We start from the raw sequence: 24,799 nt of genomic DNA, 5'->3' as shown, positions 1-24,799 counted from the left end.
CTAACTCTTTTAATTATAAAGTTTATTTAGGTTTCATATAATTGATGTATTGAGGCTTAAATGTATGATTTTGTGTGCTTTCTATTTATTCTGACTTTGTTGTATTGCCATCTTTCCCCCTACTTCCTTCCCCCTCTTTTTTTTACTCTGTTTTGTCTGCTGCCCACAGGTCTGATTTTTGTTTATCTGAATGTGTCTTTTTTTACCTTCATTTTTGAAGGATAATGTCACTAGATATAGAAGATATTGTTCCGATTCTCAGTTATTTTTTGATGATAAGTTAGCCATTACTTGTATTGTCATTTCTCACATGTAACCGTTAATTTTTCTCAGGCTGCTGTCAAGGTTTCTTCTTGGGCCTTTAGCAGCTTGACTGTTATGTATATAGAAGTGGTTGTTTGTGTTTATTCTGCTTGGGTTTGTTGAGATTCTTGGATGTGTAAGTTAATGAATGTTGTCTACGAAATTTGAGATGTTTTTGGCTATTACTTCTCTAACAAAAATTATTTTGTACCTTTTCCACTCTTTTCTCCTTCTGTTACATCTTGCACGTCTTTGTTGAATTGGGTTATATCTATGTTGGACTACCTGAGATTGTCCTACCGGTCTCTGAGATTCTGTTAACTTTTCTGTAGTCTTTTCACTGTTTCTTTGGTTTGGACAATCGTATTACCCTAGTTCAAGCTTACTAATTCTTCTTCCACATCTAAACACCTCCTTCTGGTAAATTATTTCAGTAATTTTTCTGCTTTTTGCTTTTTATGTAAAGTTTCATTAATACTTTGAATGGATTTTAATTTTAATAACAGAATAACTACTTTGAATTCTTTATGTGCTAACTCCAAGATTCAGGGTACTCAGAATTAATGTCTATTGACTCCCCCATTTTCCTGAGTATGGATCAGATTTTCCAGTTTCTTTGCATATCCTGTAACTTTCATTTGAAGAACTGGACATTATGAACAGTTTTAGTGACGCAGGATTGTTAATGTTCTTCTGAGAATTACCGGGTGAAGTTTATAGTCAGATTTTGAGTCTTTCCCTGTGGTTTTCTTCCTTCTAGGGATTCTACTAATTACAAACTGTTCTGCTGGGCATGGGTTTTATCTTCTGACACTTCAACCTTGTAGGGCTTCAGCTTTCTGCTGAAGCAATGCACACTGTTGAAAAAGCATCAAACTTACAGTACAACTCTATTTTTCAAGTGAAGTTTTTTTTTCTGGCTCTGCCAACTTCCCCACCCCCCAACCCTTTCAGTTCTTTGTGTATACATAGTTTATCAGTCATCCAGTGATTTGGGCGGACATTTATACTGAGAATTTTTGTTTTACTCCTCCTCTGATCCTCTCGCTGCTATGTTCGCTCAATTTAAATTTTCATCTGCTTTTCCAGGCCTAAACTTTAGGCCCTATGGTGATACTATCTTTTTCTTTTGTTTGCTATGGCATGCCTGGGGTCTCCAGCAGTCTAGGGTACCTTAATTAAATTTTAGGGATTGAGATTTTTTTTATTTGGCTACCTAGATGTCTTTAGGTAAGGCTGTGGTACATGCAAGGAAGAGTTAAGTCCTTTGGGATCTCAAATAGTGGGCAGCTTAGCGTGGTTCTCACTATTTCTGAACCTTGTTCTCCCCTTTTGGTCCCTCTAGCTCTACAATAATATCATAAATGATTAGTTTGTCAGCTGCCTCATCTCGATTGGCAAATAATCCCCAAGGCAAAAACATCCACGGGTGCTGGGTTTATATCTGTAGGATTCCATCTTGTCTTGGATCTTGGCCTGGTCATTCTTTACTGTTGTATTACCTTTTTGACGTTTTCAAGTTGAAGATTTTGAATATTTTGTTTAGTTTCTCTAGTAGGTCTCAGTAGGCGAGTTGATAAGTATTACCTGTTCTATTACTGCAGTTACTTCATGTGTGTTTGGATTGATAGGTGCATGCAATATGAGGATAATGTCTCCATCTCTTGGTTTGGATTTTTTCTGTGGTGGCTTCATTCTTAAATGTATTATCTCCATGAGGTGTCAAAGATGGCCACTGGCTGCTCTGACCTACATTGTTCTCATAGCTGTTAATTCCACTGAGGAGTGTACCTTCCCCAGTGCTTGCAAACATTCTGAGGAGGATTCCACATGCCCCACTTTGGGCTATTCCCATCCCTGAGCAGATTACTGTGGCTAGGAGGACAAGGTACTCTGATCAACCTGGGTGTCACCTGTTCATGCGTTGGTTCAGAGGCCTAGGATTGAGTAAGAGTGTTTCCTTAAAGGATAATCAGAGTGCCATTAACATAAATAGGAAAAGGAATGTTAGGCAAGATAGCAGATTGCCCTGTGACAGTTTTCATAGATTTTTGGAGTATCCTGAAAAATTTCATTGTATGGCTGAATTCAGTAAAGCTGTCTAACAACAAAGTTGAAAAACTATAGTTGACTGTTAAAATTACTTGTAAAAATGATTATGCTAAGTTTACATATCTCTGAGATTGACAAACTGATGAAATGTTTTGTAGAGTCACTGCTAATAAAAGAATAAAAGACACTGTCTTTTATATTTTTTAAACTTTTGCGATCAAAAGTTTAGAGGCCTAGATCAATTGTTAATCTAAGATAACTCTTCTGTGGATAAGGGTAATTTAATATTGTATCTCTAAGATAGTAGTTGTGGTATCACTTGCAAGTGTTGAAAGATTATTCATTTGTATCTTTACTCTTGGTTGTAAATGAGAATGTTTTATATTCATTATTTCATTCTGACTTGCTGTATTAGCTATTGCTGTTTAACAAATTATTCTAAAACATGGTGGTTTAAAACATTTATTACTAGAACAAGTCTATGCGTTAGCTAGGCAGTATTTCTGGTTTTTGCTAGGCTCATTTATGAGACTGTTCAGCAACAAGAAAGGAAGGTGGCTTTGCTGCTCTTGGCTGGGTTCTCTAGCATGACCTGGGGTGGGACATCTGTGCCATCTTCTCATCCTCCAGCTGGTCAGAGTGGACTTGTTCTTATGGTAGTGGTGGCAGGATTCCAAGAGGAGCAGAAGAAACCTAGCTCAGACTGGCAGACTGTGACATCTGCCTCATTCTACTGGTCTTCCTAATAAGGTCAAGCCCAGAGTTAAATGGTGAGGGAAGAGACTGCCTCTTGATGGGAGAAATTGCAAAGCCTCATTGCCAAATGAATGGATAATGGGGTGCTGCAGAATTGGGGCTATTTTTGAAGACAGTTGTTTTGATTCATATTGTAAAATTAATTTTCAGTTGTTATTTAGTTCTAGGTTGAGTCCCATTATTTTCAGTAGGAATTGTGTTTAAGTATGGAAGTTGGGGCAGGTATAAATTACATCAATCTGTTCAGTAGTCCAGATGACTTTAGTTTTATTTGTTTTATAGGGAATGTCTGATGAGATTTTGGAAACATTGTTTGTACATAGAATTACCAGTGGTGGGGTAATTGTAGTACCAGTTGGAAATGTTCAAAGATAATTCATTTGTACCTTTATTTACTCTTTTGGTTATAAATGACAGTGTTCTTTTTGTATTCATTATTGCATCCTAACTTTCTTAATTCGAGATTTGACTTCATTTTTTCCTCCAAGTTTATCATTTTCATATTGTGATTTTTAAAAACATTAATTAAAGGATAATGTATAATAAGTTACACGTTTAAAGTGTACAGTTTGAACAGATTTGATGTCTGTATACACCCACAATATCACCACCACAATCAAGATAATAAACGTATTCTTTACTCTCAGAAGTTTTCTTGTGCACCTTCATACCCTTTTCCTATTCATTGGTCCTCCCCTTAATGCAGTATGTAATCATTTTGTCCACATAGTTTAACTCCGCATCATTATTCTTAGATTCATCCATGTTGCATATATCATAAATTTAGTACTACTTATTCATTATAAAGATGTAATGTAAGGATTCACGTTGTTGGGACATTTTCCCCCCCAGTTTTTGGCTATTACAAATAAAGAGCGTTTGTATGTAAGTTTTTATATGAACATCTGCTTTCATTTCTTTGAGTAAATACTTAGGCGTGCAATGATAGGTGACCATTTAGTAGGTGTGTGTTTGACATTTTAAGAAATGGTAAAATTTTTTACAAAGTTGTACCATTTTATTTTCCTGTATGAGTTTCAGTTCCTTCACATGTGCATCAACATTTGGTATGGTTGGTTTTATTGATTTTAGCTATTCTTATAGTTGTGTAGTAATAACTCGTTGTGGCTTATTTGCACTTCCCTAATGACAAAGGATGCTCAGTGTATTTTCAAGCACGCACTTGTCATTCATGTATCTTTGGTGAAGTGCTGCTTGAACTTTTCTGCCCATATGGTAATTGGGTTGTTTGTTTCATTGTAATTGAGGTTTTGAAAACAGACTTGTTGACATGTGATTAACATATTATGAAGTACACATATTTAAAGTGTGTAGTATGGTAAGTATTGAGATAACGTATACACTTGGGAGGCCATCACCACAAACAAGATAATTAATATATTTGTCACCCCTAAAATGTTCCTTATGCCACTTTGTAATTCTTCCTTCCTGAACCACATGCCCCTTTGGGGTCTGGCTTTCAAACAGCGTTTAATACAGGGTTACTCTAGTCAGGGCTGCCTGAATTAAGAGGTTTTCCACTCTGTCTTAAGGGAATAGGCATTATTTCTGGCTTTGTGTGAGACTAGGGCAATAATCTCTCTTATGCTTTTGGGTGGCTCTTTTTTTGGCCTTAGGTACTGGATACTGAAAAGTGTTTTCAATCTGTGCAGTTGTCTTTTCTCCAGTACTCTGCAATCTTTAGCTGTCTTGGCTTTTTTGGACTTTTAGCTCAGTCTCCTCAACTTAGGGAGACCACAGGCTCTGCCTGGGTACTCCTTCTAGGCAGTAAGTTGGGAATTATTGGAGAGCTCACCTATTTTGTTTCCTTTCTTTTAGAGTTCACCTTTGGTAGTTCCCTAATATCTGACAACTGTCATTTCATATATGTTTCTGGTTTCTTAGGATTTTCAGGGAGAGGACAAACTCAGTCCCTGTTACTCCATCTTGACCTTTGTATTTTTCTTGGTATTTATTTTTTAAATTGTGGTAAAAATACATAAGATTAAATTTACCATTAATCATTTTTAAGTGTACAGTTTAGTGGTTGTACAGCAGTCCTCTAGAATTTTTATATTGTAAAACTGAAAATCTCTCCCCCTACTGCCAACCCTTGGCAACCACTTTTCTACTTTATTTTTCTCTGATTTTGACTACGTTAGGTACTCATATGTGTGGAATCGCACAGTATTTGTCCTTTTGTGCTGTGCTTATTTCACTTAATATAATCTTTCCAAGGTTCATGCGTAATGTAGTGTTACAGGATCGTTTTCTATTTAAAGGCTGTATGATTTCCATTGTATGTATACCACATTTCCTCTATCCATTCATCTGTCAGTGGGCATTCAGGTTGCTTTCACTTCTTGGCTATTGTAAAGAATGCTGCAGTGAGTATGGATATGTAAATATTTCTTTGAGGTACTACTTTGAATTCTTTTGGATATATATACCCAGAGCTGGGATTGCTGGATCATACGATAATACTATTTTTAATTTTTTGAAGAACTGCTATACTGTTTTCCATAATGGCTGCACTATTTCACATTTCCACCAGCAATGCACAAGAGTTCCAGTTCTCTGTATCCTTGCTAACACTTGAGATTTTCTGTTCTTTGGATTGCGGCCATCCTATTGGATATGAAATGATATCTCATTGTGATTTTGATTTGCATTTCTCATGATTAGCATTGCTGAGTGTCTTTTCATATAGTGTTGGTTATTTGTATATCTTTTGGATATTTGTCTATTCAGAGATCCTTAGCCCATTTTTAATTGAGTTATTTGATTTTGTTTTTTGTTGTTGTTGAGTTGTAGATATTACTTATATATTTTGGATATTAACCCCTTATCAGATACGATTTGCAAAAATTATTCTCCCCTTCTGTAGATTGCCTTTTACTCTGTTGGTTGTTTGCTTTGATGTACAGAAGTTTTTGATAAGGATTGCATTGAATTTTAGGTTGCTTTGGGTACTATGGATGTTTAAACAACATTAAGCTTTCCAATCCACGAACATAGGATGTCTTTCTATTTATTTGTACCTTCTTTGATTTATTTTAGTAAAGTTTTATAGTTTTTCTGTGTACAGGTCTTTTGTCTCCTTGGTTAAGTTTATTCACAAGTCATTTTTTTTTATGCTTTTGTAAAGGAGATTTTCATAATTTTGTTTTTTCGGATTGATCATTATTGGTATATAGAAACAACTGATTTTCATGTACTGATTACACATCTTGCAATTTTGCTGAAATCATTTACTAGTTTTAAGATTTTTTTTTGTTTCGTTTTTAAGAATCTGTAGAGTTTTCTACCTAAATGATCATGCTATCTGCAAACATAATTTTATTTCTTCCTTTCCAATTTGGATGCCTTTTATTGTTTTTCGTATTATTTTGCTCTGGCTAGTACTTCCAGGACTATGTTGCATAGAAGCAGTATGAGTAAGCATCCTTACTTTCTTGATCTTATAGAAAAAGTTTTCAGTCTTTCACTATTGAGTATGATGTTAACTGTTGGCCTTTCACATATGGCTTTGATTATGTTTAGGCAGTTTGCTTCTGTTCTTAGTTTGTTGAGTGTTTCTATGATGAAATTGTATTGAATTTTATTAAATGCTTTTTCAGAATCAGTTGTGGTGATTGTGGTGTCTGACCTTCATTTTGTTAATGTGGTGTATTACATTGATTTGTTGAGCCATCCTTGCATTCCAGGAATAAATCCAACTTGTTTCACTTTGTGTAATTCACTTAATGTGCTGTTGAACTTGGATTGCTAGTATTTTGCTGAGGATTTTTGCTTAGTACCCATCAGGGATATTGGTTTGTAGTTTTCTTGTTGTCTCCCAACACTCACTTAAACAATATCCCAATTGTACTTTTAAGTACTTTCTATAAAAATTATAAAATCTTCTTTTACAGGAAATACAGTGTTTTAAATGACCTGGTTTGGCTCTTGGGGAACAAATGCAATCAAAAGTTTTTTTCCCTAGACTTTAAAATGTAACTATGACCAGAACAAGAGAAAAAAATTAATAGAACAGTTGAAGTCCGAGTTATCATGTTTCCCCGAAAATAAGACCTAACCAGAAAATAAGCCCTAGCATGATTTTTCAGGATGACATCCCCTGAACATAAACCCTAATGCGTCTTCTGGAGCAAAAATTAATATGAGACCCAGTCTTATTTTCAGGGAAACATGGTAGCTATTGTGTGGGATGAGTTTGTGTGTACTTTTTTTTATTATGGTAAAATGTGCCCTTAATAAAATTTAACACTGTAAGCACTTTAAAGTGTACAGTTCAATGGGATTAAGTGCATTCTTATTGTTGTACAAACAGGCACATCCTTTTTTATTAGTCTGCTAGGGCTGCTATAACAAAATACCACAGGTAGGATGGCTAAACAGTAGAAATTTCTGGAGGCTAGAAGTTCAGGATTAGCGTGTTAGGTTTGGTTTCTGCTGAGGCCTCTTTCCTTGTAGTTGGCTCTCTTCTGTCTGTGTCCTCACATGGCCTTTTCTCTGTGCATGCATCCCTGGTGTCTCTTTTATAAAGATGCCAGTCATGTTGGATTAGGGCCCACCCTTGTGACTTCGTTTAACCTCGGTTACCTCCTGAAAAGCCCTATCTCCAAATAGAGTCACATTGGGTTTAGGGTTTCAACATGAATTTTACGAGGACACAATTTAGTCCATAACACCTTTTATGTAGCGCTTCTAATTTATTTTCTCGAGAACCTACAATCAGTATATTAGTTTCCTTGGGGCTCTTCTAACAATTTACTACAATCTAGGTGGCTTAAAACAACAGAAACTTACTCTCTAGAAGCCAGAAGTCTGAACTCTGTATCACTGGACAGAAATCAAGGTATCAGCAGGGTTGTTCTCCCTGCACAGGCTCTAGGGAGAACGTGTCCCTTGCCTCTTTCAGTTGTTGTGGTTGCTGGTGTTCTTGGCTATGGCTGCGATCTTTAAGGCCAAATTTCCCCATCTCCCTCTTTATAAGGATACATGTGATTGTATTTAGTCTTCATAGATGATCCATGATAATCTCTCCAAGACTTTTAATTACTCTTGCAAAGACTTTTTCTTGGGGAGTGAGGGGGCGTATAAGGTGGGATTCACAGGTTCCAGGGATTAGGATGTGGATGTCTTTTGTTGGGCCTATCACACTTTGATTGTTGTCACTTTGATTTATAGTTTCGTTTGTAATAGTTCCCAATATCCAGTTCTGGGTGGGTAAAGGTTGGTGGCAGTGAGTACAGAGAAAATACTCTCTTTTCTTCTAGACATTACACAGAAAACTGTCTGTGGTTCTCAGTATGTGGTCCTGGACATAGCAGCATCAGCGTCACTTCAGGAACTTACTGGAAATGCAAATTATAGGCTCCACTCTTAGACTTATATAATCAAGAACTTTTGAGTGTGGGGCCTGGCATTCTGTATAACAAGCCCGAGAGATTCTGAGCATGCTCAAGTTTGAGAATCACTTTTCTAGATTATGGATATTATTAGTATTAAAACCAGATTTGCCTTCTTGTCTAACTCTTTTACTGCCTAAAGCTAATACTTAAATTAGTCTAGGACTTAAAGTCCACAGACTGTTTTTTGTAGGGATGCAAACATTTAGTACCAAAATTTTGGTGCTGATAATGAAGTTAATTTATTCATCCAATAAAAGGTTGCACTTGGCTGATTATCGTCAGTTGTATTTTTACTTAGACGTAGTTACTTCGTAAAGCAGCATTACTGGATCCAAAAGTGATGTGAATTTTTTTCCTTTGGTCTTTGAAAATGTGAATTCAACTCATTAGCCTGAATTTTATTTTTTTCTCTTCTACATTCCTATGTAAAATTTAGGATACAACACAAAATTTCTGTAGTCTTTGAGCCTACATTGTTACGCCTTTATAGTATGCCATTCAATGAAAGTGCTAATATGAGATAAAAGAATTCTTGTCCACACTGTAGTTCAGAAAATACATGAGTAAACTAGGTTGATACAGAGCTATCACTAGTTGCTATAGCAATTGAGAAACACAGCTTTATGTAGTTGAAGAAATTAAAGAAGGATCTGTCAGGGTGACTGAGCTTAATATTGAAAAACTAGTAAAAATATATTAGGAAAGTTAGAGATAAGATGGGTATAGCTCATCATGTAAAGACATGAAAGCTGAGAGCATGGCGGCTCCTCTGGGAGTCAAAGGGGTTTGGGACAGTAGAAACGTGGAGTGAATGGGAGAGGAATGATTAAGGATCAATAGAGATGGCTGAGATCATTGATGAGTACTATTGAAGGACTGGAAGCATAGGTCTGACATCTTCAAGACAGCCATTGCAAAATGATTACTTAGATATTTATGGGAAGGATGAATTTGAGATGATACTGAGTCTGGAGATAGCACAGTTACAGTAATTTCGGTAACAATGGCAGTAGGTATGGTGGTGCCATTTTTCAAGAAAAGAATTCAGAAGAGTAACAAGCTGTTTTCAGGTAGGGGACAGGTGTAGAGTTCAGGCCAGGAGAGAACTGAGTTTTCAGAATTTATGGAATGTGATGAAATTAGAGGTCGGTAGATTTTTGAAAACTAAATTTTCAGTGGAGTTTTGGGGTAGAGGTTGCATTACACTAGAGTGAAGATTAAATTGAGGAAGTAGTGAGTATCAATGTATGCTATTCTCTGGAATAATGATCTCTGGCATTTAGTAAGTACTTGGTGTTAGCAATTATTATGGTTACTGTTGGTATATACTTTTATGCCATCTCATTGTATTTTTTTCTTCAGCTTTTTGGCATTTTTTTTGGTATATACTCAGTAGTATTAGATAAAGATTGATCTAGATAGTAGTGTGTGTTTTTTGAACAAATCCTGACTTTAATTATGGTTATTGCCATATCATTAAAATTAATGAAAACAATTTTGTAAATTTATTTTGAGAACTAGAAAGTTTAAGTTTTTTTTATTTGAATAGATTATTGTTTCTCAAGATAATGATACTTTGCAAGTTTCCTGAATGTAAAAATGATCATGTTTTAGTTGAGCACTTTTTCAGGTAGATGTTATATTAAGAAAAAATTTTGATTTGCAGTTTTTAATTTAAAAGTATAGTGTGTCATAGATGCACTTATTCATACCTGAAGCAAAAAACTAAGTGATGGTTTTACCTGTATTCTTTCAGGTTTGATTTAATTTCGAATGAGATTATTCTTGCAGCAAGATGTTAATAAGGCACAATCTAGGTAAGTAGAAGACGACTTTGTTAAATGTTACATACTAAAGTAGGAGTAATATAAAATGTTTATTTTTTAAAAATGTGCTTCCAAGTTCAGAATCGAGGTTTTAAATAAAACTTTGAAATACGAAGAATTGACTATTTGATGCACTTGGTCCAGTTTATTTGATGGGAGTAAAAATACAGCTATCAAATTGTGGAGCTAAATTCTTACTTTTCCTTTTTATATTGAATTTTAGAATTTAGGTGTGCAGTCTCCATAGACTATAAAACATGTTAGAAAATCAAGTTGGTGGTTGGTTTAGCCATTCAAAAACCAGTTCAATAAGAGATTTGTTAGATTGCTTCCGTGTTCTCCTCTTAGTTGATTATAGTACTTTGGTAGTCATTGCTTTTGTGAATTTTACTTCATTAATGAAACACTTCCATAAATTGGTTAAATTATCCAAATTCTGATTTCGTTATATAATGTTCAGAATTATAAATGATTGTTTTGATATTTTTCTTGTGGGTATCTCTACTGAATGATTTTTCTAATTTAGCATTCTGATTGGCTTTAATTTTTAAAGATTGCTGACTTTCACAATGTTGAACTGTAGTCATGTTCTTTTGGTCTGGTATGTGAAAGATTACTTTTTAATGATATAAACTGTTGACATGTTAAAAAAGACACGTTTACTGTCTATTGGTATGTGAACATGGCTTCAGGATATAAACAGATTAAGAAGAATACTTTGATAAAATTGCAGTTAACTTGGTTTTTCTCTAACTAGGTGTTTCAGCTGCCAGAAGCTTGCTGATCTCAAAGTTTTTTTAAAAAAAACCCTAGTTGAGAAGTACTGTATTTGAGTGATATGTCATTAAATATTATATTCTCAGTAAGAGGATTAGGCATATTTTGAGCAAATTTTTGCTTTTATTGCTATTATGTAATAGTAATACTAGTTGTAGTTGAAGAGTAATCTCTCTAGGTCATGTTAAGTGCTCGTTGTGCCTCATTAATCTTTATAGTACCTCTTCTAAGGTAGGAAATTTTTATTTTTTGGTTAATAGTAAGCGGTTTGTTTTTCTTTAGGAAGAGTACTTTATTTGCATAGCGTTTATTATGAATAACATTTGTCTATATAACTTCCTGAAGAGGAGAAGCAGCTAGACTTTTGTATTTAAGATCTTCTAGGGAATTTGCTTATTAGTTGAATGGGCAGTGTCTCTATTGGAGTCTTTATTCTGATTTCTTTATGTTAGAAATTGCTCATGGGATGACACTGGTTTAATTTATTCTGATCTTATGCCACCACAATTATATATACATTTTTTTATTTACTTCAAATTCATGTATAGTAAAATGTGAAAAATTTAAAGTATAGAGTTGCATGAGTTTTTACATATATGTCCACATGTGTAACTGCCATCTAGGTCAAGATGTAGAACATTGTTATTGTCCCTGAAAGTTCCTCTTGCTCTTCCTTTCGAATCCAGTAGGCTTTCTTCCTGAGGCAAGCATCTTTCTGAATTCTATCAGCATACCTTAGTTTTTCCTTGAACTTTGTGTGTATAGAATAATATAACATGTACCCTTTTGTATCTGTTTTTTAATTCAGTGTTTTTGAGTTTCCTCCATGTTGTATCAGTAGTTCATTATTTTTTATTGATGAGTAATACTCTATTGTATAAACATACTGCAAATTTTTATGCTTTCTCTTTAATTTTGTTCCTTGGATTCTTCAAGTCTCTGACCTCACTTTCCAAAATTCTGCACTGCTTGCCTTCCTCTAGTTGTCTCTTTCATTGACCACCATCACCTGCCCAATAAAATGTTAAGCTCTATAGGAAGGCATACAGTGATCTCTCTGTAGCTATTCCAGAATGCCTAGAATTAACTAAGTAAACAAAATATGTTTCCTATTCCTAGTTGTAGTCATATGTATCTGTTGTCACTCTTCCCCACCCCCTTGCCTGCCAGCTGCCAGTGTCCTTCCTGCTGGATGTCCGCTTCTCTCCTGAATTAGTCCATCTCAAGCACCATGTTGGCCTTTGAGCCACGCCTGGCCATACTGCAGTAGTCTGTTAGCTCTTTGAAGGTAGATACCGTATATGTCCTAGTTATCTTATGATCACAGTGCCAAAGTACTGTGTACTTTGTGAATGTTTGTTAAACATGAACAATGAACAGCGTTCTCTCTCAGACAAATAGGGATTCAGAATGTTTGCCGGAATGGGATGGGGGCATTGGCACTTTAGTTGCTCTTGGGCTGTGGCAAGGAGCCAGTGAGAACAATACAGAGGCAGCAATATAGGCATTATGGAAAGAGAAATAAAATATCCCCCAAGTGATCTTTCAGTCCAGTTGCAATAAAATGACTAGTCATTGTTAATTTTGATTACTCTTTTCCAGGTGAAGGCATTAATCCATGTTATGGAAATTAAAGTGTTTGCTACTGTAATAATAGTATTCTCTTTGTGACTTTGTACTAGTTATTTCCTTAAATCTTTTAAAAGATGTGTTAGACTAATACAAGTAGAAGATTAGGAAGACTGGTCACATCTGTAAAAAGTAAAAACAACTTTTCCTTATTTTCCTGAGGGTAAAAAACTTGGAGTGGAGGAAGAAATTGAATCATAGCCTGGAATTGTGATAAACATTTTTGATTCCTATAGCTTAGAAAGCTTGCTGTTTGCTAAAAAGTATTTTTTAAAAAAATTTTGTTTTGTCATTGTAGATCTGTAATATATTTAAACAGTATGTTTTCCTAAGAAATGAAACTTTAAAAAAAATGTAAAGCATTTGCACTAGTTTTCTTCCATATTTTAAATTCGGCTAGTTGGGTTGGCTATCGTAGTCACCTGGGGGATTTTTATGCCTGAAGCTTGATTGCCTTCTAGCAAGTCCAAAGCAAGGAGCGGTTCATTCCCACTGGGATCAATTTGTTGCTTTTCCTCTCTGCAGCTTCTGCCGTAAAGGTTGAACAGAGTTGGACATTGACCCCATCTCATGCTGTTCCTCTATCTCCCTTCAAGGATTTTCTTAGACATAGATTTTTATTAAATGTAGACCCTCACTTGTTTCTTTTGTTTCATCCTGGATGTGAAATGTGTTTAGTTTTCTTTGTTGTTGTTGATTAATTTGAGTATTCAGAGAAATTTAACCTTGTGATTGCTTGACTTATGTGTCTTTAAAATATTTGAGACTAGTTTTTCTCAGAGGCTGTTACGTATACCTCAGTTTCAGACTCTTCCACTTGATTTTGTGCTTCAGTATTTTATGTACCGTAGTCAACTGCTTCTAAGCTTTTCCATTTTGCAGAATCCTTGAATTCAAGGATTTGAAGTTCTTTATGCATGTTTGTCTTACATTAGTTTAATTTCCTTAATTTCCAAGTTAACTATCTGTGCTTCAATTTTAGTAGCACCATAGATGTGTTACCCAGTGTTGTAATGTGAAAAAGAACCTTTTAATTAATAAAATTATGTGTTCTTCATTCTTGATGAGACTGCATAGTGTACATTTGACCTTTTTCAAATATATTGCCAAGCAACATTTAATATTTTCAAAATTTTATTTTTTAAATGAAATCACATTTGTTTATATATGTGAGCAAATAGTATAGAAATGTTTAAAATAAGATGTAAAACTTTCTTCTCTCACCCAGCACTGTACTCCTCATAAGTTACCAAAACTAACTGGTATGTATTCTACATCTTCCCGTTTCCATTTACCAGTATATCTTGAACGTTTTACAAATATATGTTACATTTAATAAAATGCAACTTTTCTTATTGATAGACATTTGGGTATATCTCAGATTGTTTTCTGCTTGAATAAGCAATGTTGCATATTCTTGACTGTTGTATATTCTTGAATAAGCAATGAATATTCTAAATATTCTTGATTGTAGAGTATCTGTAAGATAATTTGTAGCAATGGATTGCTGGGTCAGTGTATATGTGCATTTAATTTCTGATACATATTGCAAAATTGCAATGAGGTTGTAGCACTTAACATTCTTATTAGTAGTTTTTGAGAATATATGTTTCCTACACCCTGCTGAATATTAACTTGTATTTTAATTCTTGCCAATCTATTCAGTGAAAAGTGTTTATTTAAAGTATTTAAAAGTATTTATTTGCATTTCTTTGTGAGATTCCTCAAAGGTTTGAAATGTCACCTTCATCATATCTTAATTCCATGGAAAAATACATAATTTGCAAAGGTTGTTTCCTTTGTTATTAAATCCATCAATTAACATACCTTGGTGTTTTATGTACTGCATTCAATTTTTAATGTTGAATAACCAGATTTTAATAAAAGTCATATATGCTTATGAGTGAGCAAATAGCTTTCTTGGTTCCCTTCGTACTGTTTATTCGGCGTAAATATTTCCTGATGGTGAATTTCTTTATAATTTGGCAAACATTAATGTTAGCATAGTCTATAAGTAAAAATATAATAAAAGCCATTACTAAGTATTAAGTTAAATCTAGATTAACAGCATGCCACTCGAAATCCATTGTCTTTTGCAACTCAAGCATTAGAAAACTCTCCTTCTTTCTGTTTTTTTTTTACTGCCTTTAGCATATGTGAAAATATGTAATAATTAGCATCAGATCCAGCTTTAAAGTCAATGAACTCCTTTTTTCAAATTCTTTAATTCTAACAAGTGCTAAATTTAAGACCAGAAAAAAGAGAGCTGAGGAAATCCCTAACGTTATCATAATGGTTTCTCTGAGTTATTTTTAAGGATTAAGATAATTGCCTTTTGGGGGGCTGTTTTTTGGTACATTATTTTCCAGTGTGATGCCTTTACTCCTGAATATGTTTATATTTCTCTTATTCTTCATCTTAAAACTCACCCTTGGTTTCACTATGTTGTTTCATTTGTTGAAAGGGTTAAGGAGGCAGCGTTGATCTGTTTTTAAGCTGAGTTGTCAATTTATCTTTCCAAAGAAAGTTTCATCCATGACTCTATTTATTACAAAAATTTCTAGCCAAATCTGAATTGTTTTGCAACTTAACAGTTAAAGGCTAAGTGGCAAATGTCATTTCAATATCTGAACAGGAAACCATAAAACTGCCTTGTCAGACCAAAGAATTTTGCCGTTGCTGTACTTGAATATTCTATGGTAGGTCTAAACTGTAAATAAAAGTGCTAAATAAAACAAAGCATTCAGTAAGCCTTTATTGAAACACAATGTTCTAGGCACTATGCTATATGTTACATATGCACTGATAATTAGACTTCTCAGTGCCGTGTATTATGTTACAAGTCATGAACAGAATACTGTCAGATATGTATGGTATAGTAGGACTACAGAGGGAATTTTGAAGGCAAATATCAGGGAAGGCTTCATAGAAAGAAGGTGACATTTGAGTTGGACCCTGAAGGACACAAAGGAATTTCGATTATAAGATGACTGTGGGAAAAAGTGGACAGAGGAGGTGTGAACTAAATTTTAGTTTCCAAAAATTATTTTATAACACAGTTTCATTTGACTTAATGTCCATGTTGTCAGAGTTACTGGCATTTTCTTAAGTGTACTAAAGCTTACAGTTGACTACAGCTTAGGAATTCATTGAATTGTTTCTGTTTTTTCCCAAACTTTTAAAACAAATTAAAAGTTTGTTTGAACCCACCAAGAAATAAATTATACTGTGAAAGCCTCCATACTTGCCATTAATTTACAAATTACAATATACACTTAAGGGTGTGAGGTTCATAAATAATTGAAAACTGACTTGAGGTCAGGTAGAGAATTAGAACCTAAGTCTTCTGACCTCTGATCTACTGCTCTTTTGAAAGGACCATTAAAGTAAATACTTGAAACCTTTGAGTCTTCTAGCTGGACTGAGAACTTGAGGCAGGCCTACCTGTCACATGATTGGTATTCAGTAAATACTTATTTAATATTTTATTCATTCAATGTTTCATGAGTTGGTTATTGTAGTTACATTGATTTTAGCTCATACTTGATATTTGTTATTAGTCTGAGGAGGAAAGATGACTAAATATGTAATAACAATAAAATGTGATTAGTATTGTGATAGTCTGTGTTCCTGAATGGCAAGGACCATGTCTGTTTTATTAATATATAAACACTTAGGACAGCATTTTATTCATAGGCATTTAATATATTTTGAGTGAGTGAATGGAAAAATGGCAAGACCTCCCAGAAATGACATTTAAACTAAAACTCAGAGGAACTGTTGGTGATTTATCTAGATAAAAAGTTAGGGAAAGACTGTTTTTAGCAGGAGAAATATAAAGTGGAAATGATGAGAGGTAAGAGAACGGGAAGATTGGTAGAACGGAAGGAAATGTATGTTTTGAGTGTAGAGTTCTAGATCAAGTGAGGATGTGGCTGGTGTCGAGAGAAGACAGAGTAAAGCTTGAGCTCTTATTGAGGGTTTTATAAACCACTTTAGGGAGTTTGGGTTAACAGATTAATGAAACACCACTGAAGGAGTATAAGTGTGAGGAAGTGATGTAATTAGATCTGTGTTTCAGAAAAGGTCCCTAATTAAAATGTGGAGAATGCGTCTGAGGAGATGCTAGATTGGATTCAGGATGACCAGTTAGTACAGGGAGGATGCTCATCTGACTTTAGAGTGGTTGATAGTGGGGATAAGATACGGTTGGATTTGAGAGAGATTTAGACAGCGGGATACATCAGCTTTGGTGATTAATTATAATGGAATTGGGGGTAGGAGAGTAAAGGAGCAGGGAGTTAAGGATGGTATTCATGTTTCTTTCCTGGGCAGTAGTGCTGTATTCACAGGTAGGAACTGTGGAGAAGAAGCAGGTTTATAGAGAACACGAGCTAAAATTTTAGATTCTTTATTTTGAAGTAGCTCAAGACAGCTAAGTAGAAATGTCAGGAAACCATGAACCATAAACCAGGTGGAAGTTAGATATGAGACCTATAACTTAAGAAAGAGATCAGCATTAAATCTTCATAATGTGTCACAGATTTATTTTTTATTCTGGTATCTCTGCAAGATACTACAAAGCATCTTTTCTAAAATATTCACTTGACCTAATGATTGTTGAAAAATGACTTAATCCATATAGAATTATAGCTGGTGTTTTTATTAGAGATTCTGGCCTCTGCTTATTCTTAATTAAACAAGATTTAATACCATTAATGAGTAATTAATCATGCTACTGATGGCAAGAGTCTTACCAAAGATACTTAAATAGTTAAGGGTGTAGTAAATGTGTTAAGTCTTGGATTTCCATTAATACTGTCTAATACATAGTAGCTAAACATGAATTCTGATAATACTCGATAATGCAGACATTTTCCAGCATGGGTAGCAGTTTAGGTTAAAGTGGTCCTGAAGTCTTTAGGTTAATCATGATTCAGCAAATCATTCAGATACAAGATATACGAGGTTGGACAATTAAGTTCATGAACTCATCCTAGAAAAAGTGCTACATACCTCATTGCTGAATTACCACTACAGTCACCTTTGAAGTACTCCCCTTGAACCTGTGCACTGATGCCAGGGCCTAGTCCGCCCTTCAAAGCAATTTTGGAACTTTTTTTCTGGAACGGCCATCAGAGCTGTCGTCGTATTACCCTTGATGTCCTGAATGTCGTCAAAATGTCTTCTTTTCAATATTTCCTTTATCTTCAGGTAAAGAAAGAAGCCATTGGGGGCCAGCTCAGGTGAGGAGGGAGGGTGCTCCAATACAGTTATTTATTTACTGGCTAAAAATTTCCTCACAGACAGTGCTGTGTGAGTTGGTGTATTGTCGTGATGCAAGAACCATGAATCGTTGGTGAAAAGTCCAGGTTGTCTAACTTTTTCACGGAGCCTTTTCAGCACTTCCAAATAGTAAATTTGGTTAATTGTTTGTCCAGTTGGTACAAATTCATAATGAATAATCCCTCCGATATAAAAAAGGTTAGCAACATTGTTGCAACAAGTTTGTGAACTTGATTGTCCCACCTCGTATATATGTGAGAGTAGGTAGGACCTTGCCTGCCTTGTTCACCATTGTACACTCACCATCTAGAGCAGTTCTTGGCACAGAGGTACTCAAAGATTTGTTGAATAATCAGTCAGTATTTACATATAATGTTTAATATCTAATCAAATTTTATTTTTAGTCAAATGGCAGCAGTGGCAGACAAGTTAGTTCTTCCAACTTAAAAGATTGTGTTAATAACTTTTGAGTAATGTTTTCCCTGATTAAGTTACACTATAATTATTCGTATTTATACTGCCTTGTTTCTTTGTATTTCTTTTCCAACAAACAGACATATTTCACTTTCTAATAAACATTTTTAATGGCAGTAGTGAAACCTGTCTTCTAATAAAAACATAATCAGTTAGGACATTTTCATTTGTGTATTCTGACATCACCATGTCTAAACTGGATTGATTAGTCACTTTTACTTTTTCAAAACCTGTTCTTCTTGCTAGTGCCCCATTCTCTTGTTATCAAGATCAAAATCTGTGAATATTTACATTGTTTATTTTCTGTCATGAAGATTTGGTCAGTTACTAGGCCTTTTTGCTTCTACTTTATCAACATTGTATGTATCATTTCTTTCCATTCTCATTGCTGTTTTGTTTATGGCATTCATCTGTGAATGATAGGTCTTTGCTCACTTCATTTTGTTTGTCTAATTACATTTAATTCAGCTTTTTAGGGAGTTATGTTAACCTGCTCAAAAACATTAAACTTCTTAAGGATAAATTTTAATTCTTAGATCTTATAATCAGGAGCTTCCAAATCATGTTCCAATCAACTTTAACAGTTTCATCTCCTGCTATTTTTTTATAAGCATGTTACTGCAGCCTAATTGATTATCATTGCTCTTAAAAAATCCTGACACTTTCACCATTATTCATATCTTTCTCATCAATCTCATCCTCAGTTCATCTGTATGCTTAAAATTTAACTATCAAAAAAAGTTCAGCTCAAATCTTGCCTCTGTCTTGAGGTGATATAGTTCTTAGGAAGTCACTTTCTATATCTGCAGTAATTGTAAACTGAACCACCCATTGTTTGAATGACTTAAAAGCATGAAAGATAATAAGATACTAAACGTTAACATCTTCTACAGAATCCTCTACAATTGACAGGCTTTTATATTTCTTTGACTGATTAAAAACTAAAACTGTGACAATCTTAGATTTTTTTTTTAATTTCTTTTTAAATTGGGGAATATTGGGGAACAGTGTGCTTGTCTAGGACCCATCAGCTCCAAGTCAAGTCGTCGTTTTCAATCTAGTTGTGGAGGGTGCAGCTCACTGGCCCATGTGGGAATCAAGCCAGCGACCTTGGTGTTACGAGCACTGCGCTCTAACCGGCTGCTGCCCCCACTTTTTTTTTTAACAAAAGTTTATGTATAGTGTTTACTCTTTTTACACTTGACAATTAGATTTTTTTTTTTTGTCTTATTGGTTAAAAACCAAAACCATGATAAGCCCAGATTTATTTTATTTAACATTTATATACTTTATGCTAGGCATTGTTATAAATACTTTAAAAATGTTAACTTAATCATCAGTTTTCAGATAAGAAAACCGAGATACAATGAGTTTAATGAGTGGGAGTTAAATGAGTGGGAGAGCTAGGATTTGAATCAGGTAATTTAACTTCAGTGTCTGTGCTTTTATAGGCTGTTAGTACTGCCTCTCATTAGAGCCGTAAAATAATTTAGCTATGAAGAGAAGAACATATACAGAAAAATGCTATAATGAAATATATAATCTTATCTCATTTAGACCCACTCATTTCTCCTTCATCCTCAGGTTATTTTGGAGCAAATCTAGATACTTATTGGTCCCCACCCTACCCAGATTGGTAATTAAAAAAAATATATTGATAAACTTTCGTACTTAGAAAAGGTTTAAAATAAGCTTGCCTTTTCTACCAAAAATCTTTCCTGGAATTTGACAGGATTTGCAATAAACCTATAGATTGATTTGGGAAGAATGAATTTCCCAATCTATACATTTCTATTTAGGTCTTTGATTTCTTTCATCAGCATTTGTAATTTCAGCATACAGATATTTTATGTGTTTTGTTATACCTGAGTATTTTGTTTGGATTCATTGTAAGTGGCATTGTGATTTTAATTTCAGATTCATATGTTCATTGCTAGTATATAGAAATGTAATTGATTTTTATCTTTGAGGTAAAATTCACCTAAAATAAATTATTAATTTTAAGGTATAAAATTCAGTGGCCTTTTTGATTTGCAATATTGTGCAACTATCACCTCTGACTAGTTCTCAAATATATCATCACTTCCCAAGGAGGACACCCTGTACACATTAAGCAGGCACTGCTCATTCCTTCCTCCTCTCAGCCCCTAGGAACCTCTAATCTGCTTTCTAGCTCTGTAAGTTTACCTATTCTAGATGTTTCAGGTAGATGGGATCATACAATATATAACCTTTTATGTCTTCTTTCACTAAGGATAATGTTTTTTGAGGGTCATCCATGTTTTAGCATATGAGTACTTCTTTTTTTTTTTTTTTTAATGCCTGAATAATATTCTGTTAAATGGCTATGCTACAGTTTATCCATTCATCTGTGAATGGACATTTGGGTTGTTTACACCTTTAAGCTATTGTGAGTAGTCTGTCTTTATGCCAGTACCAGAATATTTTGATTCCTAGCTTTGTAATTTATTTTGGAGTTAGGAAGTATGATACCTGCAATTTTGTTCTTCTTTTTCAAAATAATTTTGGCTATTTGGGATCCCTTGAGATTTCATACGAATTTTAGGATGAAGTTGCCTACTTCGGCAAAAAATAAATGCCATGGGAAATTTGATAGTGATTATTATGTTGAATCTGTTGATTGCTTTAGATAATATGGACATCTTAATACTAAGTTTCCCAGTCCATGAATACTGAGTATCTTTCCATTTATTTGTGTTTTTTAAAACAATTTCTTTCAGGAATGTATTGTGGTTTTTAGTGCACGAGTCATTCATTTCCTTGGTTCCGCTTTTTTCTAAGTATGTTATTCTTTGTGAAGCTATTCTAAATGAGATTGTTTTTCTTAACAGTTTTTTGTAGTGTTTTGAGTTTCCTGCATAAGGTCATGTTGTCTGTGAACAGAGATAATTTTATTTTTTCCTTTTCAATTTGAATGCTTTTTATTGTGTTTTCTTGCCTAATTGCTCTTGCATGGACTTCCAATACTATGTTGATTAGAAATAGCAGTAGCAGACCGTCTTGTTTTGTTCCTGATCTAGAGGTAAAGCTTTCAATATTCACTATTGAGTATGAGTTTAGCTGTGCGCTTTTTATGAATGGGCTTTATCATGTTGATATAGTTTCCTTCTATTCCTAGTTTATTGAGTGTGGTTTTTTTCCTCCTGAAATGGTATTGAATTTTGTCCTACTCTTTTTCTGCATCATTTGAGATGATCATGTTATTTTTCTCCATTCTGTTAATGTGGCATATTACGTTGGTTGAGTTTTATATGTTAAACCATCCTTGCAGTCCAGGAATAAATCCCACTTGGTTGTGGTATATAGTAATACTAGTATGTTGTTGAAGTCAGTTTGCTAGTGTTTTGTTGAGGATTTTTTTTTTTTAACCAGTATTCATCAGGGATATTGGTCTCTAGTTTTCTTTTGTGTCTTTGTCTGGCTTTGCTATTGGTACTGCTGGCCTCATTGAGTAAGCTTGGAAATGTTTTCTCCTCTTTAATTTTTTGGAAGTGTTTCAAGAGAATTGGTGTTAATTCTTCATTAAATATTTGGTAGAACTCTCCAGTGAAGCTGTCGGTCCTGGACTTTTCATTGTCAGGAGGGTTTTGATTACTGCTTCAATTTCCTTACAGTTGTAAGTCTGTTCATATTTTTTTTTCTTTTTTAAACAGCTTTATTGAGAAATAATTCACATTGTTTTTAGTATAGAGTTGTACAACCATCACCACAATCAATTTTAGAACATTTTTATCATCTTAAAAAGGTCCTGTACTAATTAACAGTCACTCCTCATTTCTCTTCAACCTCTCTCTAGACAATTACCAAACTACTTTCCATCTCTATAGGTTTGCCTATTCTGGACATTTTATATAAATGGAATCATATACTATGTGGTCTTTTGTGAATGGCGTCTTTCATTTAGCATAATGTTTTCAACATTCATCCATATTGTAGCATGTGTCAGTACTTCATTTCTTTTTATGGCTGAGTAATATTCCATCCTATAGATATGCCATATTTTGTTTATCCATTCTTCAGTTGATGAACATTTGGGTTGTCTTCCACCTTTTGGCTATTATGAATAATGTTGCTGTGAACATGCTGTTCATATTTTTTTTAAATTGCTTTATGATTCAATCTTCCTAGGCTGTATGTTTCTAAGAATTTATCTGTTTCTTCTTGGTCATTCAGTTTTTTTGGTGTACAGTTGTTCATAGCATTCTCATAATCCTCTTTGTTTCTGTCGCATTGTTTATAATGTCTCATTTCTGATTTATTTGAGTCTTTTTAGTTAATGTAGTTAGACTTGTTAATTTTGTTAACCTTTTCATAAAGCCAACCCTTTATTTCATTGATTTTCCTATTTTTTGTTCTCTATTTTTATTTCTGCTCTGACCTTTATTATTTCCTTCCTTCTGCTAGCTTTTACTTAAGTCTTCTTATTTTCTGATTTTTAGAGGAGTAAAGTTAGGTTGTTGATTTAAGATCTTTTTTAAAGTATTTTCAGATATATACTTCCAACACTGCTTTCACTGCATCTCACAAGTTTTGGTATGTTGTGTTTTCCCTTTCATTTGTCTCAAGGTATTTTGTAATTTCCCTTTTTACTTCTTTTTTGACCCATCGTCTATTTAAAAGTATGTTGTTAAATTTCCACAGATTTGTGGATTTTCCAGTTTTGTCTGTACTATTTATTGAGTTCTAGTTTCATTTCATTGTTATCAGAAAAATATGTTTGTATCATTTAAGTCTTCTTGAAATTGTTATGACCTTTTCTTGTGACTTAACATGCTGGAATATGTTTTATTTGCACTTGAGAAGAATGTATATTCTGCCGTTGTTGGGTGGATTATTCTGTATATGTCTGTTAGGTCTTCTTGGTCTGTAGTGTTGTTCCAAGTTCTCTATTTTCTTATTGATAATCTGTGTTGTTGTTCTGTTACTGCTTTGTTTCGTATTTAATTGATCTTTTTATTGTACATCATTGTGATTTCCTTCTCATTTCCTTTTATGTATATTTTGCAGTTATTTTCTTGTGTTTGCCTTGGCAATTACAATTAGCATCTTAAGCTTATAATAACCTAGTTTGAATTAATACCAACTTTGTTTCAGTAGAGTAAAAACTCCGTTCTTCCACAGCTCCGTTCCCTCCCGTTTTATTACTATCCCAAGTTATATCTTTATACCACAATAATAGGGTTTTATGTTTAGCTATGTAGTTGCCTTTATCTTTGTTCTTTATTTCTTTTTATGGCTTTCTATTGCCATACAGTACCTTTTTATTGATGTCTGAAGGACGTCCTTTAACATTTCTATTAGTGGTTAACTCGCTCAGCTTTTGTTTATTTGGCACTGGCTCAATTCCTCTCATTTTTGAAGGACAGTTTTGCTGGATATAGAATTCTTGCTTGACAAGTTTTTTCTTTCAGCACTTTATAAATGTTTTGATGCTTTCTGGCCTCCATGGTTTCTGATGAGAAATTAGCTGTTAGTATTATTAAGGATCTGTTTCATGGGACAGGTTGCTTCTTTATTGCTGCTTTTATTATTTATCCTTTGTCTTTGGGTTTCAACAGTTTTGTACTAATGTGACTTAGTCTGGATCTCTTTGCATTTATCCTACTTGGAGTTTGTTGAGTTTCTTTGATGGTTATGTCTTTTATTAAATTTTGGATGTCAATAGCCATTAATTTCGGAAATATTGTTTCTGTCTCTCTTTTTTTTTACCTCTCTAAATATGTGGGTACACTTGATGGTGTCCACAGGTCTCTTCATCCCTATTAATTTTTCTCCATTGTTTTTTTGTCTTTCTGTTCCTCAGACTGCATAATTTCAGTTGACCTACTTTCATGTTCACTGTTTCTTCTGCTTGCTGAAATCTATCTTTGAAACCCACTAGTGCATTTTTCATTTTAATTATTGTTCAGCTCCAGGATTTCTATTTTGTCTCTTATTTTCTAATAAATTTTTGTTTGATTTCATTATTGATATTCTCTATACTGAGACATTATTCTCCAGGCACCAGTTAGTTCTTTCAGTGTGGTTTCTGTGTATCTTTTAGCATATTTAAGACTGCAAATTTAAAGGTTTTGTCTATTCAGTCCCATGTCTGTGCTACTTCAGGGACAATTTCAATTGATTTTTTTCTCCTATGAATAGGACATACTTTCTTGTTTCTTTGCATGCCATGTAATTTTATTGAAAAAACTAGACCTTTTGAAGATTGTTATGGAGTAATTCTGGCCATCAGGTTTTTCCTTCTGAGGTTTTTTTGTT

The 24,799-nt window shown here is 34.1% G+C and overlaps 1 protein-coding gene across 13 annotated transcripts in view; it reads left to right on the top strand.

The window, feature by feature from the left end:
• The window catches only part of ZNF644 (zinc finger protein 644), a 103,360-nt gene that overhangs the window by 21,676 nt on the left and 56,885 nt on the right, over positions 1-24,799 (top strand). For 11 of the 13 annotated variants that reach the window (XM_033114249.1, XM_033114252.1, XM_033114248.1 and 8 more), the window contains one exon: positions 10,285-10,345. The exons of the other annotated variants lie outside the window; for them this stretch is intronic. In XM_033114249.1, coding sequence (XP_032970140.1) covers positions 10,324-10,345 — 22 coding nt within the window. In that variant the 5' untranslated portion in view covers positions 10,285-10,323. The remainder of the gene's footprint in view (positions 1-10,284; positions 10,346-24,799) is intronic. 13 annotated transcript variants of the gene reach the window in all.

The sequence above is a fragment of the Rhinolophus ferrumequinum genome, chromosome 9 (assembly GCF_004115265.2).
Source record: "Rhinolophus ferrumequinum isolate MPI-CBG mRhiFer1 chromosome 9, mRhiFer1_v1.p, whole genome shotgun sequence".
Classification (NCBI taxonomy): Eukaryota; Metazoa; Chordata; class Mammalia; order Chiroptera; family Rhinolophidae; genus Rhinolophus; species Rhinolophus ferrumequinum.
This window is presented reverse-complemented; position numbering and strand designations above follow the sequence as displayed.